General features: G+C 36.1%; 1 protein-coding gene across 11 annotated transcripts in view; it reads right to left on the reverse strand.

Moving 5' to 3' along the window:
• CadN (neural cadherin) overlaps positions 1-14,881 on the reverse strand; it is a 1,238,426-nt gene that overhangs the window by 115,882 nt on the left and 1,107,663 nt on the right. For all 11 annotated transcript variants that reach the window (XM_090407912.1, XM_090407911.1, XM_090407917.1 and 8 more), the window contains one exon: positions 7,031-7,197. In XM_090407912.1, coding sequence (XP_090264038.1) covers positions 7,031-7,197 — 167 coding nt within the window. The remainder of the gene's footprint in view (positions 1-7,030; positions 7,198-14,881) is intronic.

Below are 14,881 nucleotides of genomic sequence, written 5' to 3' on the forward strand. Positions count from 1 at the left end.
ATAAAACCAAGAATAATTACTAAAATCACTCATATTCATTAAAATAAAAGACTTATCTGTAGGACACATGCAGCATTGCTTGTAATATGCGCTTTGCTCTGCAATATTCCTTTGTAATTCTCAAATTCAGTTTTATTTCCCTTCATATAGTAAGTACTATGAGACCACTATTCCAATTATCTGGAATTTGACTTTCTGAATAATGCAGTAATGTGGCTTCTGAAAAATTTTATACCTTTATTTCTGGTTGAATATTTTCTACTATAGCTGCCTTACTGCATTTCAATTTTTTGACGAATCTTTGTAACTCAAGTATTGATAGGATTTCCTAATAGCATTTCACTTCAACATTTTCTACCACTCTTCTGTCACTGACTCATTTAATAGTCTTTAGGCTATTACGGCAGGCATCTAGAATATCTTTGTTTTCAGTTGTCATATCCTTTTATCATCTCTTTCCTTTTATGGTACATTTATGCCGTTTCAATTGCCACCAGAAAATTTTGCTATTTTCCCGATATTTATCTTCTAGGTTCATACCAAAAGCTTAAACAAAAGTCATTTTGTTTAACTACTACTATGCACTTTGTTAAATTTTTCTCTGTATTTTCTCACAGCACATGCTAACTTACTTTCTAGGAACTTTCAATACACTTTGTTTTCCATAACAGCCTCTTGAAATCAGAACTGCACATGAACTTCCTGAGTTCATGTGGAGTTCTAATTTCTCTATCCTTGCAGACAACTTTACCACATACATCTCTGATTGAATGAATCAATGTTTTCTTCTGCTATTGACTCTCCAAAGGTTGGTTCTTGTTTTCAGACTCATTTTTTCTTGAATAATATTTATACATTTGAGTCTGCATTCACCTTTAGAAGCTGCTTGACTTGGATTCTTTTAAAACTTTTCTATTTCTTTTCAATATGATATTCCATTTAACCCTGCCCAAAACTAAATGGCAACTTCCTATTTCACATATCCTGCATATGCTTTTGTCTCTTGAACCAGTAGGAAGGTATTACTTTTAAAATAACAGTCAATGAGAGTTTTTATTTCTTGTGTCACCTCTCCAAGTGAATTTGTGCACATCATCATATGAGAAGATAAGGTTAGTAATGAATCCATGTCTTGAATAGAAATTCAGCGGTTACTTACCATTATTATCACTAGCTTTGCTTTTTTGTTCGAATTTTCCCAAATTTCTATACAAGGGTGGTCTGAAAAGTTTTCATCCTAGACCATAGATAGCAACACTATCGGCAAGATTTTTTTTCTAAGTTGGTACATCTTAGAAAAAAAATTTCTAAGCATCCATTTGAAATTGCAAGTAGTTCAGGCTGTCTGAAGGAAAAGTGTTGTCTGTATCCCTTGAAATGGATAAAATTGAGTATCGTGGGGTCATAAAATTTTTTGTAGAAGAAGGTTTAACAACAAAAGAAATTATTCAAAGTTCATAAAAGTTTATGGGCACTTTTCTTCATTTTCAATGATTAAGAAATGGGTTGCCGAGTTTAAACTTGGTCGTACCAGCCTTGAAGATAATCCATGTGAAGGATGTCCAAAAAGTGTAACAACACCAGAAATCATTGATCAAGTGCACAATATGGTAATGGATGACTGGCTAGTCAAAGTGCATGAAATTGCTGAGACTATAGGCATTTCAAAAGAACATTTAGGATATATTTTGCATGAAGAATTGCAAATGAAAAAGCTTTGTGCAAGATGGGTGCCGAGTTTGCTCACAGCAGATCAAAAATGCACTCATACAAAAAATCTCTGAACAGTGCTTGGAGTATTTTAACAAGAATAAATCTGATTTTGTGTGTTGATTTATTAATATGGATGAGACTTGGATTCACCATTACACACCAGAATCCAAACAGCAGTCAAAACAATGGACAGAAGCCGGTTGTTCAGTGCCAAAGAAGACAGTCGGTTCCATCAGCAGAAAAGGTCATGGCATCGGCGTTTTGGGATGCTAAAGGCATTTTGTTTATTAATTATCTTGATAATTAGTAAACAAAAGTAAAACAATAACCGGGGAATATTATTCCCATCTTTTAACCAGACTAGATGAAAAAATTTGTGAGAAAAGGCCAGGTTTGCAGAAGAAAAAAATCATCTTTCATCAGGACAATGCACCTGCCCACAAAGGTGTTTTGACAACAGGAAAATTAAAGGATTTGCACTATGAATTGTTGGAACATCCACCTTATTCCCCAGATTTGGATCCCTCTGACTTCTATCTCTTCCCAAAACTAAAACTATTCCTTGCTGGTCAGCATTTTTCTTCAAATCAAGAATTTGCAGATCTTGCTGAGAACCACTACAAGGACTGGATAATGGTGCTGGAGCATCACTGGAATAAATGTATTAGTCTTAAGGGAGATTATGTTGAAAAATAAAAATAATTTTGAAATTATAAATTTGTTTTTTCATTGTTAGGCCGAGAACTTTTCAGACCAACCTCATATGTCTAATGGGGAAAGCAATGCAGAGTCAAGCAGATGTTATCGCCTTACAGGACTTGAATAGATTGCATCAATGGGCAGGTAAGTGGAACTGTAAGTTTAATGTTACAAGGTTTTGAAATTTGGTAAACAACGATGGAATGCAAAGTACACACTTGGTGGAGAAACTTTAAAGGAAGTAGATGAGATGAGATCTGGGAGTGGTGGTGGACAAGGACCTGAAATTCAGGAGCTGCATTGCACAAGTTGTGAAGGCATCACAATGGATAATGACAATGATGCAGAGGACCTTGATATGCAGAAATAAAGAGGTTATGATGCCATTGTATAAGGCCTTGATTAGGCCTCATATGTTCACATTGTTCACAGATTTGTTTACTGGGTTTTCATGATGATAAGGATATGCTGGAAAAGGCCCACAGAAGATTCACATAGTGGTTAGTATGATGACAGATTGAGAGAATGTAAATTGCAGAGGCTTGTGAATAGGAGGAATGAGGGGGGGGGGGTAATGGACATGATCAAGAGATCTAAACTAGTCAGGAGTTATCAGGTTGACATAGAAGAGATTTTTCAAAGAATGGGAGGGGGGGGGGGTAGAAACAAGAGGCAATTGTTGGAAACTGTATAAGGAGAGTGCGAGCAGAAATGAGCATTGTGTGCAATATTTTATACCTTCCACGATGAATCTTTGACTCCATGGAGGCCAGATGTAAATAATGTCTGGTGTTCATTTCCCATCCTGTTGTACAAGAGCCATCTTTTATGTCGGCTGGCTTCTCTAATGGCACAAAAGATTTCTACACTTCTTCCTCAGTAGAACCTTCTGTGACATCACAGTCAAAAACAATTCTCATTGTCCAACTCCTCATTGTGATGTTTGCTCACATTGCCCTAGTTGATATTACTCATCTGGCATTCATTCTTTGTGTTTAGCACTGAATACTATAGGTGTTGCTTCCATTTCCTGATAATTTTTTTGTGAATAGAACATTAACATAGTTGAAAATTTATTTATCACTAGGTTAGACTATAATAGATTTAGTTTAATCCTTTATCCCAGTGAGAGCAAACAAAGTTTGCGCCTGAAAATATCTTCAGGACTAAATATAGTGTTGTACTATCTTATCCAGTAAGTAGTGCAACACCAAGGCAACTCGTGGCAAAGGTGGAGCAAGCTACCAGGCACTTCTAACCCAGTATCTCCCATAATGCAAAACACATTTCCTATGTGGATATGTATACTGTTATGCATTAAAGGGATTGGCCATCTACCCAGACTAGTTTCGACCTTTATTGAGGTCTCTTCAGTGGGAGCCAGGCCCAGAGCTGGAGATACCAGGCAGAAGCAGTAGCAAGTCATCTGTGCCTATGGGAGGTGCCAAAAGGTTTATCACCTTTTTTAAAAATTACTCTGGATTTAGAGAAAGATGTTGAAAATTTATTTATCACTAGGTTAGACTATAATAGATTTAGTTTAATCCTTTATCCCAGTGAGAGCAAACAAAGTTTGCGCCTGAAAATATCTTCAGGACTAAATATAGTGTTGTACTATCTTATCCAGTAAGTAGTGCAACACCAAGGCAACTCGTGGCAAAGGTGGAGCAAGCTACCAGGCACTTCTAACCCAGTAGATGGCCAATCCCTTTAATGCATAACAGTATACATATCCACATAGGAAATGTGTTTTGCATTATGGGAGATACTGGGTTAGAAGTGCCTGGTAGCTTGCTCCACCTTTGCCACGAGTTACCTTGGTGTTGCACTACTTACTGGATAAGATAGTACAACACTATATTTAGTCCTGAAGATATTTTCAGGTGCAAACTTTGTTTGCTCTCACTGGGATAAAGGATTAAACTAAATCTATTATAGTCTAACCTAGTGATAAATAAATTTTCAACATCTTTCTCTAAATCCAGAGTAATTTTTAAAAAAGGTGATAAACCTTTTGGCAACTCCCATAGGCACAGATGACTTGCTACTGCTTCTGCCTGGTATCTCCAGCTCTGGGCCTGGCTCCCACTGAAGAGACCTCAATAAAGGTCGAAACTAGTCTGGGTAGATGGCCAATCCCTTTAATGCATAACAGTATACATATCCACATAGGAAATGTGTTTTGCATTATGGGAGATACTGGGTTAGAAGTGCCTGGTAGCTTGCTCCACCTTTGCCACGAGTTGCCTTGGTGTTGCACTACTTACTGGATAAGATAGTACAACACTATATTTAGTCCTGAAGATATTTTCAGGCGCAAACTTTGTTTGCTCTCACTGGGATAAAGGATTAAACTAAATCTATTATATTAACATAGTTATTATTCAGAAGATCGAGAAGTCTCAGGCAGTTCTCCACATTTAAGATGCCATGTGTAGGTCTCCTCCCAGTTAATTAATTTTAACCCTTAAGCAATCCCAGGTGGAGGATGTTAGTCACAACAATGATGAACGGTATATGGTCTAAAGAAGAAATAGATGAATATCTTCTCAAGTCAACCTTAATTGTTGTTTATTTTGAATGAGAGAGATTGTAGTTCAATTACTGCATTAATTGCTTCAATTACCACTGCAAATTTTTAGGACCTAAATGCAAATGAGCATGTTTTAAAAATAAGCATTTAAACTACATTAACACAAATCAAATCATGTTAAAAATTTAAATTTTCATGGCAAAAGTAGTACTGTTTTAAATGGATATGTGTGTGTTAAGATCCATTGAGTCGTTTCTGACTCCTGGCGACTCCATGAACATACACTCTCTATTCGATTTGTCCCTGATCATGTCTTTCAGAACCTCCAAGCACACTCCAGTTGCTTCTTTAACTCCATCTACCCATCTAATTCTTGGTCTTCCTCTTCTCCTGCTTCCATCAACTTTAGCAAGCATCATCATCTTCTCCAGACTGTCATTTGCTTGCATAATACGTCTGAAGTATGACAATTTTTGCTTGATGATCATAGCTTCAAGGGAGCAATCTGGCTTTATTCTGTCTATCACTGATTTATTGGTTTGCTTTGCAGTCCATGGTATTCTTAGTAAGAGTCTCCAAACCCATAATTCAAATGCATCTATCTTTCTTCTTCCACTTTTTCTCAGGGTCCAACTTTCACATCCATACAGCACCACAGGGAATACCATTGCTTTCACGATTCTGATTTTTGTTGTGAGGCTAATATCTTTAAAGATCTTGCTTAAATTTGTCATTGCCTTTTTTCTGAGTAATAATCTTCTTCTAACTTCTTTGGTACAATAACCATCTCTATCAATTCGAGATCCTAGGAACACAAAATTGTTAACTGCTTCCATTTTCTCCCCATCTACTTCAAAATCATTAAGTTCACATGTTGCCATAACTTTTGTCTTTTTGAGGTTAAGTTTAAGACAATATTTAGCACTTTCTTCTTTAACTTTCATAATAAGTTCCTTCAAATCTTCTTTGCATTCTGCTAGCAAGGTGGTATCATCTGCATACTTCAAATTATTAATATTTTTTCCACCAATTTTAATTCCAACTGACGACTCCTCCAGCCCTGCCATTCTTAAAATGCATTCGCTGTACAAGTTAAACAGGTATGGAGATAAAATACATCCTTGTCGCACCCCGTTACCTATTGTGAAATACTCAGTTTCTCCAAGATCTGTTCGGACAGTAGCTTCTTGTTCATAATAAAGATTCCTCAGAAGGATAATGATATGCTCTGGGACTCCCATTGTTCTTAACACATTCCACAGTTTCACATGATCTACAGAGTCAAAAGCCTTGCTATAGTCAAGGAAACAAAGGTAGAGATTCTTGTGATATTCCTGTGCTCTTTCTATTATCCATCTCACATTGACAATTTGATCTCTTGTTCCTCTGCCTTTTCGAAATCCTGCCTGTTCATCTGGCATTTCTCTCTTCATGAATGGTTCCAGTCTTTTCTGAATGATCTTAAGTAAGACTTGACTTGCAAGAGAAATCAATGCTATAGTTCTGTCATTTTCGCACTCTCTTGCATTGCCTTTCATCAATAAAGGTATATAAACTGATTTTTTCGATTCTCTAGGCCATGTAGTTGTGATCCAAATTTGCTGACATAGAGCTGTTAAAATTTTAACTGCCTCTTCTCCCAAGACTTTGAGCAGCTCAATGGGTATTCCATCTCCTCCTGGTGCTTTCTTACTGGATATTTGTTGCAATGCCCACCTCACTTCACTCTCCGCTGGTACTGGTTCTTATGTATAATTCTGCTCTTCAAATTTCTCAGTACTTTTGGAGTCCTTTCTGTAAAGGTAAATGGATATACATATTCTATATAACACTAATCAGTTTAGAAAGATGGATAAGGAAGTACAGATATATTTTGAATTTTTAAAATTATGCCTGAAGATGTTAGTTACTGCACAGTTAAAAAAAAATCAAAAAAAAAAAAAAAAAATCAAGGAAATTTATATTTACTGGTAAGAAAGGTAGCAACATCACACACATATATATATAAACACACACACACATAAATTAAACTAAATAACGCTTTTCAACAAGGAAAAAAAAAAAGGAACAACAACATTTAAATACCTCTAGAATACAGTATTCCCGTCCATGTTTACTTGTTGCTCGAAATAGCTCTCCATGCTTCTGTCGTGTGCGAAACTGCAACTGAATGTCTGTTTTATATGGATCAGGCTCAAATGAGAGGGCGTACTTAATATAACTATTCTGCTGGAACATTTTTGACTGGGTTTCTGTAGAAGAAACATGAGTGTGAATAATCATTCTATATTATTTTATTGCGACTTGTACTATTAAAACATTAATGCATTAAGATTTGTATCAATTCTACAAAAAATGAAAGATTGTACACCTTTTTATCATTGTGATAAATTCTGCACATTCTGCAAAAAGCAAAACATTTGCAAGGAATGTTGGAGACTGCGGATGGGCAAAGTGGGCAATATGTGACACTGTCTCAATATGATGCTATGGAGTTAAAGAGTACATTGGTTGCATTTGAACAGGAAAGGATGAAGGTATTTGAAGATGCTGCTGGAGAACAAGAGAATATGGCATTCTGGCAGGAACAAGAATGCTGAAGACTATAGCATATTTCAGAATGATTGTGGGGAGGGTACTTATGATAATAGATGACTTGTGCCCTCTCAATGTAGCAAATCAGAACAAAAATGTCACTGCAGGCTTAGTAATAGAAAACAGGCAATCATTATAGGAGATTTCAACTATGATAACATGAACTGGACAGAGGAACAACAGAGGACAACAAGGGAATTACCTTGAGGTGTCGAGGGTTTTATATTCATTTAACCACAACCGTACACAAGGATAAGGTGGTTAAGCCCTATGCCTTCCAGTGTCTCCTATGTCTGCAGATGCGTCGAGTTCTCATGGCCGGTTTGCCTGCTTGAAGGATGAAAAACCCAGATAAACTGGGGAGAAAAACCCTGCAGTCCATGCCCAAGACCAGCTAACTTGGCTATGTCTGAGAAAGATCCTAGGCTCTTCATGTCAGCAACAGGAATTGAACCCAGGACACTCCTTTCCCAGGCATATGGTTGGGAAGTGCATAGCCACTCGGCTAACCACGCAGACCATTCTCTAATTCTTGAGGAGCAAATATCTCAGCATATGATAGAGAGAACACAAAGATTATGATTTTTTTTTTTTTTTTTGCAGCATCATAGGGTATGATTATTACTGACATGATCACTAAAGGCAAACTTAAGTGATCACGTGGTCCTAACATGGAGGGAGTGAGTAGGCATGTGTCAATCTCAGAAAACAATACTAAGGATGGAAGAATTTGAAGGAAGAAAGGTTATTAAAGCATGAGAACTAGTTAAATATTTGTCAATAATCACAAGCTGCATACCTTGAGGGTGAAAGATAAAGAGATTTAAGCTGTAACATATGAAAAGAAAATCAAGCAGGAATTGTCAGTGAATGAACTGGAGGGATGGGGGGGGATGAGAAAAGAGCTTAAGGAGTGGTATGACAGTTTTTCTGGTGTCTGAAGTGCTAAAGCAGATCTCTCATGATGAATCATTACAATATAGAGTTCCTGTGATAATAATGCTGCTATGTATAAACTGTATGGTTTATCAATATTCTTCAAAAAAGAATAATCCATGTGTTAACATTCTATTTGAATAGTTGTAGGATGTCTGAGGAATATATGGCAAGTAGAGCTGTTCCAGAACTGTTCTAGTGGATGAGAATATTCAGTGGATTTCCAGTTGAATGGTGAGTGAAAATGTGATTAGCAACTATTGCTGTTTCATGATCAATAAAATTGCCTTAAAAGAAAATCCATCAAGTACAATTTTTTTTTTTTATTTTTTTAAATAATGGTTTTGCACATATAAAGGAAACTAGAAATGATTAAATACTCATATATTCCTTTCAATATATCATGAGCATCGTTCAGAGAAAAAACAGAATTGGCTTATAACATTTAAAATATGAATACATGACAAGAATGAGTCATAATGACATGCGGAAGTATGCACATGTGCATACTTCTGCATGTCTCGCTAACATCTATGCAAGTAGGAGGGAAAGTTCCAGGGGAAACTGCTTTGAGGGATGCCACTGACTATAATCGCAAACTCAATGTTTTACTACAAGACAGATCTAGTTATAGTACAATCGGCAGAGGTCTTACGCAAAGCCAGCTAAACAAATTATCGATCAAACATACTACTTAGAAGCTAATACTACTGAAAGTAACGAATTCATCACACTTTTCCCTCCGAGTATTTATGGCCTTCCTAAAATGCACAAATTTGGTTATCTGTTATGTCCAATAGCTGATTTCATAGGATCTTCAACTTATTATTTAGCAAAATATCTCTCAAGTCTTCTGTGAAACTTTGCTGGTAGAACAATATCTTACATCAAAAATAGTGTTGATTCAAAGAAAAAAATTAAAGAACTTTGTCTTCAAGAGTTGGAAATGATGGTTTCTTCTGATGTGGTTTCTCTACTTAAAAACATACACTTCAAGAAACTCTACAACTTTTACAAGGAAATTTCTCTGATGATATCATTAAGTTATGTAAGTTTACTATCTGGTTACTTTACTTGGGGGTAACACAATGGGCAGTCATCTATCACATGCTTTGGCTGATTACTTTATGGAGCACTTAGAGGACGAATTTCTACCACCATTTCTCCTCCACCTCATATTTGGCTACATTTTGTCAATGAGGTCTTTGCAATCTGGTCTCATTCTGAAATAGAACTACTTCAATTTGGACAAAATTAACTCCTTATACACTTGTATTAAGTTCACTATTGAGCATGAATCTAACAACAGTCTTCCTTTTCTGAATAACCTAATACATTAACTCTGCTGGTAATATTGAACTGAATCATCATCCTTCACAAAAGACAGGTATTATCAAAAGCGTTGTGTACAAAGAATGCACGATTTCTTCTTCTGACTCATTTTTATTAGAATAATTAAATAGAATTAAACTTAGTCTATTACTTAATGGACATAATGAAGCACAATACAGAAAAGATACCACATACTCCTACTTTAAAGGGATACCAGCAAATATAATCTGTATATTAACTTCAAACTAGCCTGGAAGTTATCTTCTTTATTATCACCTTTTTCATTCATTCATTCATTCATCAGTAGGCACTTAAACACCCACGGCCTTCCAAGTATTCTTGGACTTCCCAACCGTAATATGAGGATTAAGGCATCATACTGTGCCTTAAACACATTCAAATTCTCTGCAGACACCACACTTTCAGGCAATGCATTTCAATCATTCACAACTCTCCGTGCAAAAATTTGCTTCTCACTCTCCTGTTCATGCCCTCCTTAAACAGCTTCTAGGAATGATCTTTTGTTTTTCCCCCAATCTCCCACCATTTTATGAGAAACCTCTTCAATGTTAATTCTATAACAAACCCTTACCAACCTGTAGGTCTCTATCATATCATCCCTCTTCCTACTATCCACTAGACTCTGTAAATTGCATCTTCTCAACCTTTCTCATATTCGACATTCCAATGTCGAATATGAGAAAAGTTGAAAAGATGTAAAACTGAGATAGTGTTCGATCTCTGGAGAGATCAAAACCTATCTCAGTCAGTTAACATCTCTTCATCCTTTTGAAAACCAGGTTACCAAATATAAGTAAGAGGAGTGACCCATGGAAGATGTTTTATCTCATAATGGATATCATCAGGTTCTACAATGAAAAGTTGAGTGTATGGGTGCTCTTTTCAGTTTTTGCTTAATGTATGGCTAGTTAAATGATTATAGCACATTTGAAGACCAGTTAAGCTGCTGTTTTTCTTGTCATTTTATGAATAACAAAAATTCAAAATTTAGAATAATATCAAATGTGTTGATATTATTGTAAAGCTTTCTCTTAGTGCCTACAAATACTTAGGATTCAGTTTGTTTACAATACGTTACATTTCAGGATGAATGAATGTGTATTCTGTATTTGCCTATTATTTTCTGGATCTTATCCTACCTTTTGCATTAGTTGCATTTAAAAGCTGTAAGGTCTGATGTGGTAGGATATTTACAAAATATACTCCATACTCTGTCTTGGTCTGTTTGTATACTTGGCACCCAGTTTTATCATGGGTTTTGGAGAGAGTGGAAACTGAGATGGCATATCTTCTATGGCATACAAATAAATAAATAAAAAGGAACATTGCTAAGAGATTGCAGCACCTCCCTGCAAAAACTCAAAAAGTTGACATAAATTTATGGCTTTACTACAGTTAAAATTTGAACATATATAGAAGTATGGCGATGTGTATACTGCTTTATTGCACAAATTCTGAAAGCTGTGAAAAGCCAATCAGCCTGGTTAAATTTTCACCTTAGTGTATGAAGCAGAGCACTGTTATTGTGATGATATACAGAAAAGCACAGAGAAGTGATCATCACCATGTATGTGGTCTTTTGACATCCCACATAACAGCACAAAAATGGCAGATCATAAGATCTACTGCAGCTTATGCATGGGTAGGCATGTGAAAGAAAGTATTGTTTCCATTATCAAGAAGAGAAAGGTCATTTATCATCAATGATGATGATGATGAAAATCCTAAGTCATCTGGAGTAGTGCCATGTTGGCACTACTCCAGACCACTTTTTTCACTGGTTACACTTAAGAAGAATTGGCAAGGCATTTGCAATACACAGGTATCAAGGTTGGCCTCAGTTGTAACTGGTGGTAAGTATATGGAACATACTATAATAAGAGATCCAGTTGAAATGCTTACTGGTATCTAGTGTGGTGATAAGATGGACATGATGAAAAGGGGTATGATTGCTCACAAGGATAGTGACTCATTCATTAGCAAGTCTGACTTGAGTTTATATGCTTATTATTATTATCATCACATCCTCCGTGGAGTCAGCAGATGCATCATGGGAGGCTTATTCAACAGACAACATATTTATCAATTAAAATTATAATAACAGAATAAACTCACATAAAATATTATCACAGGCATCTTCAGTAGATGTATAAAGCTAATTAAACAATAACTGACAATTCCAAAAGGCACCACATAAGTAGCTAATGTAAGATAACTAAAAAAGGTTAATAAATTTCCTAACTTATTTAAAAAATAAATAAATAAATAAAATAAATAAATATATATATAATTAAAAAAAGTTAGGAAAGATTAGATGATTTATAAAGTACTATCTCCCACAAATGGGGCAATTATAATTATAATTTTAATTAATATGTCTACTCATGGTATTTCCTTACTGAAACATATTTATCATATTTAATCTTAAAATCCTTAACACTGCTTGCATTAACAACATATTCTGGTAATATGTTCCTGTCACCCACAATTATCCATCTAAAAAGTTTACTCCCACATCCTTTTTCACCACAGTCTTACACAACCAACTTACAGGAATGCGGCCTCTGATTCTTCCCCTCTCTTCTTCTACTGCTGGCCTGGTTGGCAAAGTGGTTAGTGTATCCGTTCTCCAGCCAAAAGGCTGTGGGTTCGAATCCCGCTGTAGGCTTGGCATGGATGTTTGCGATTGTCTGTGAAAATACTAGTGGTGGTGATGGCTGGTAGATGGCACTGGTGCAGTTGCGGTTAGTTGTATTTGGTGGATTGAGTGGCGTAGACAGAGAGTCGTAGAGTAAGCCCTCCCTCGATGAGTCTTTTGACTCCCTGGTGGTGCCACATGATAATAATAATAATACTCTTTCTATAATCTCCTCTGTATTAATCCAATAAAATCTCCTCACTAACTTAAATGTCTCTATCATATCACATCTTGTGTTCCTTTAACCCCTTTCTATAGTCAACATTCCAGGGACATCCTAATGTTGCCTGATATTCTTTTGGCTTTATAGACATATGATTTTTGAAAGATTGAGATCTTATCTTTGGTTGCTTGTCATTTGATTTTGGGAATAATGGAGGACTGGTGCCCATGTCATCCTATAAAAAATGCTTAATACCATGGGATATGTCTGAGTCAGTACCATGTTTACCTTAAATTTGGTAGGTAGATACAGAGTTATCCATGTCTTTTATGAATGTGTTTGAGACTTTTCATTATGAGATGCTCTTGCCCCCCCCCCCACCTTTTTAATTGGAGGGTTCTCATTTAGAGTGATCATTTTAAGAGCTGTTTCATGAGCAGTGTTATAATAGTTCATGCTATTAGCCACTGAATCAGTATTGACATGCATACACATCAAGGTTGCTATGGATGCAAAATACCGATTAAAATTGGGTATTTTGATCTCATAATGATGTTTAAGATGACTGATTGATGCCTGAATGGTTAATGCATTCTAAGGACAAGCAGTTCAGATCATAATATTCAGGTATGCTGAAATTGTGGGATGGGAGGTTGTAATGAACCTTATGATCTTTACTTCGAAGATGGTAGAACCATGACAGACAGCTTGGGCATGTTCAAATTTCTGACATTTACAGCATTAAAGTGGTTGACTATTTTGTTAGGCTTTATATAAAAGGATATAAAGCCTAACAAAATAGTCAAGATAACCTACTTTAAAGATGGTAGATAATTAGAAGTGTCAAAGCCAAGAATGATATTCTTAGTTGGAACTAGACCACCATTTCCACACTTCAAGATACACCTCATAGCTGTCACTCTTTTGACCTGAAAGCTTTGTACATATCTTCTCATGTGGAACATCACGATCACATTCTATTATCACTCATATAAAATGTTTTATGGGATAATACATAATTGGTATTACTCCAATAGAAGTTGCTCACAGTAGCATTTCTGATATGTTTCCATTAGAATAATCACAAGAATGTAATTTCTTTAACTGTTTTGGGAGATTCTGCTAATGCTTTAAAACCCTTTAGAATAAAAAGAAGAGTGACATCTTCCTTATTGATTCACCTGTTGCATGAATGATGAGAAATTATGACACATACATGTTTAACATATGTTTTCTGGTTCTTATATCTGGTTTCAAATGCTGTATTTGCATTTCTGCAGTTGGGAGGATTTTCAAAAAATTTGAGAATGACAGGTTCATGTTCAAAGGAACTTCTGGTTCAGTGCCAGAGATCTCCACTCACCATGGAGCTACATTTAGATACTGACTATCTGGCAAGCAATAAATACTCTAGGAAGCAGAATGCCAGCTCTATCCCAGATGTTATAAAAGCACTGGGGAAAGCCTCAAGTCCTTTCCCAGACTATGGGGAAGGACACTTATTACAACACTGATACCATTGTTAGGTGAGTCAAAACAGTGCAAGCACACTGCTAGGATTCCCTTTATGGATGTCTATGGGTTGCAAGATGCAGAAAACACGACAACAGGGCATTGGATCCTACTGATGGTGGTCCAGAGAATAGGAAAGTATAAAAGCACTGTGTAATGGGAGAAGCAGAATGGAGAATATGGGGGGGGGGGGAGTCTGGAAACAGCAAGGAAGAATAAAAAGGGGCCAGTCTTTTATCAATGGAAGTCTCCCACTCCAAGATGAACAGATATGATAGAGCAGTGGTTCTTAAACTGTGGATTATAAATAAGATTCTGGGGGTAGCAGCAAATATTGTTAAATGTGAGTGAATAAAATATTTATTATAGACCTCAATAAAGGTCGATACTGGTCTGAGTAGTGGCCCTTCCCTTAATGCATAGCATTATACATGTCTGCAAAGAGATGTGCTTTGCATTATGGGAGATATTAAGACAAGGAGTGATGAGAGCTTGGTCCACCTTTACCACGCATTGCCTAAGTCCTGAAGATACTTCAGGTGCAAACTTTTGTTTGCTTACACTTGGATAAAGGATTAAACTAAATTCATTATAGTCTAACCAAGTGGGAAAAAACTTCCAACATCTTTCTCTAAATCCAGAATAATTTAATAATAAGGTGAGCAACCTTTTGGCAACT

This window comes from Typopeltis vanoorti, chromosome 18 (genome assembly GCF_054136105.1).
Source record: "Typopeltis vanoorti isolate ZY-2024b chromosome 18, IOZ_Tvanoo_1.0, whole genome shotgun sequence".
In the NCBI taxonomy this organism is placed as follows: domain Eukaryota; kingdom Metazoa; phylum Arthropoda; class Arachnida; order Uropygi; family Thelyphonidae; genus Typopeltis; species Typopeltis vanoorti.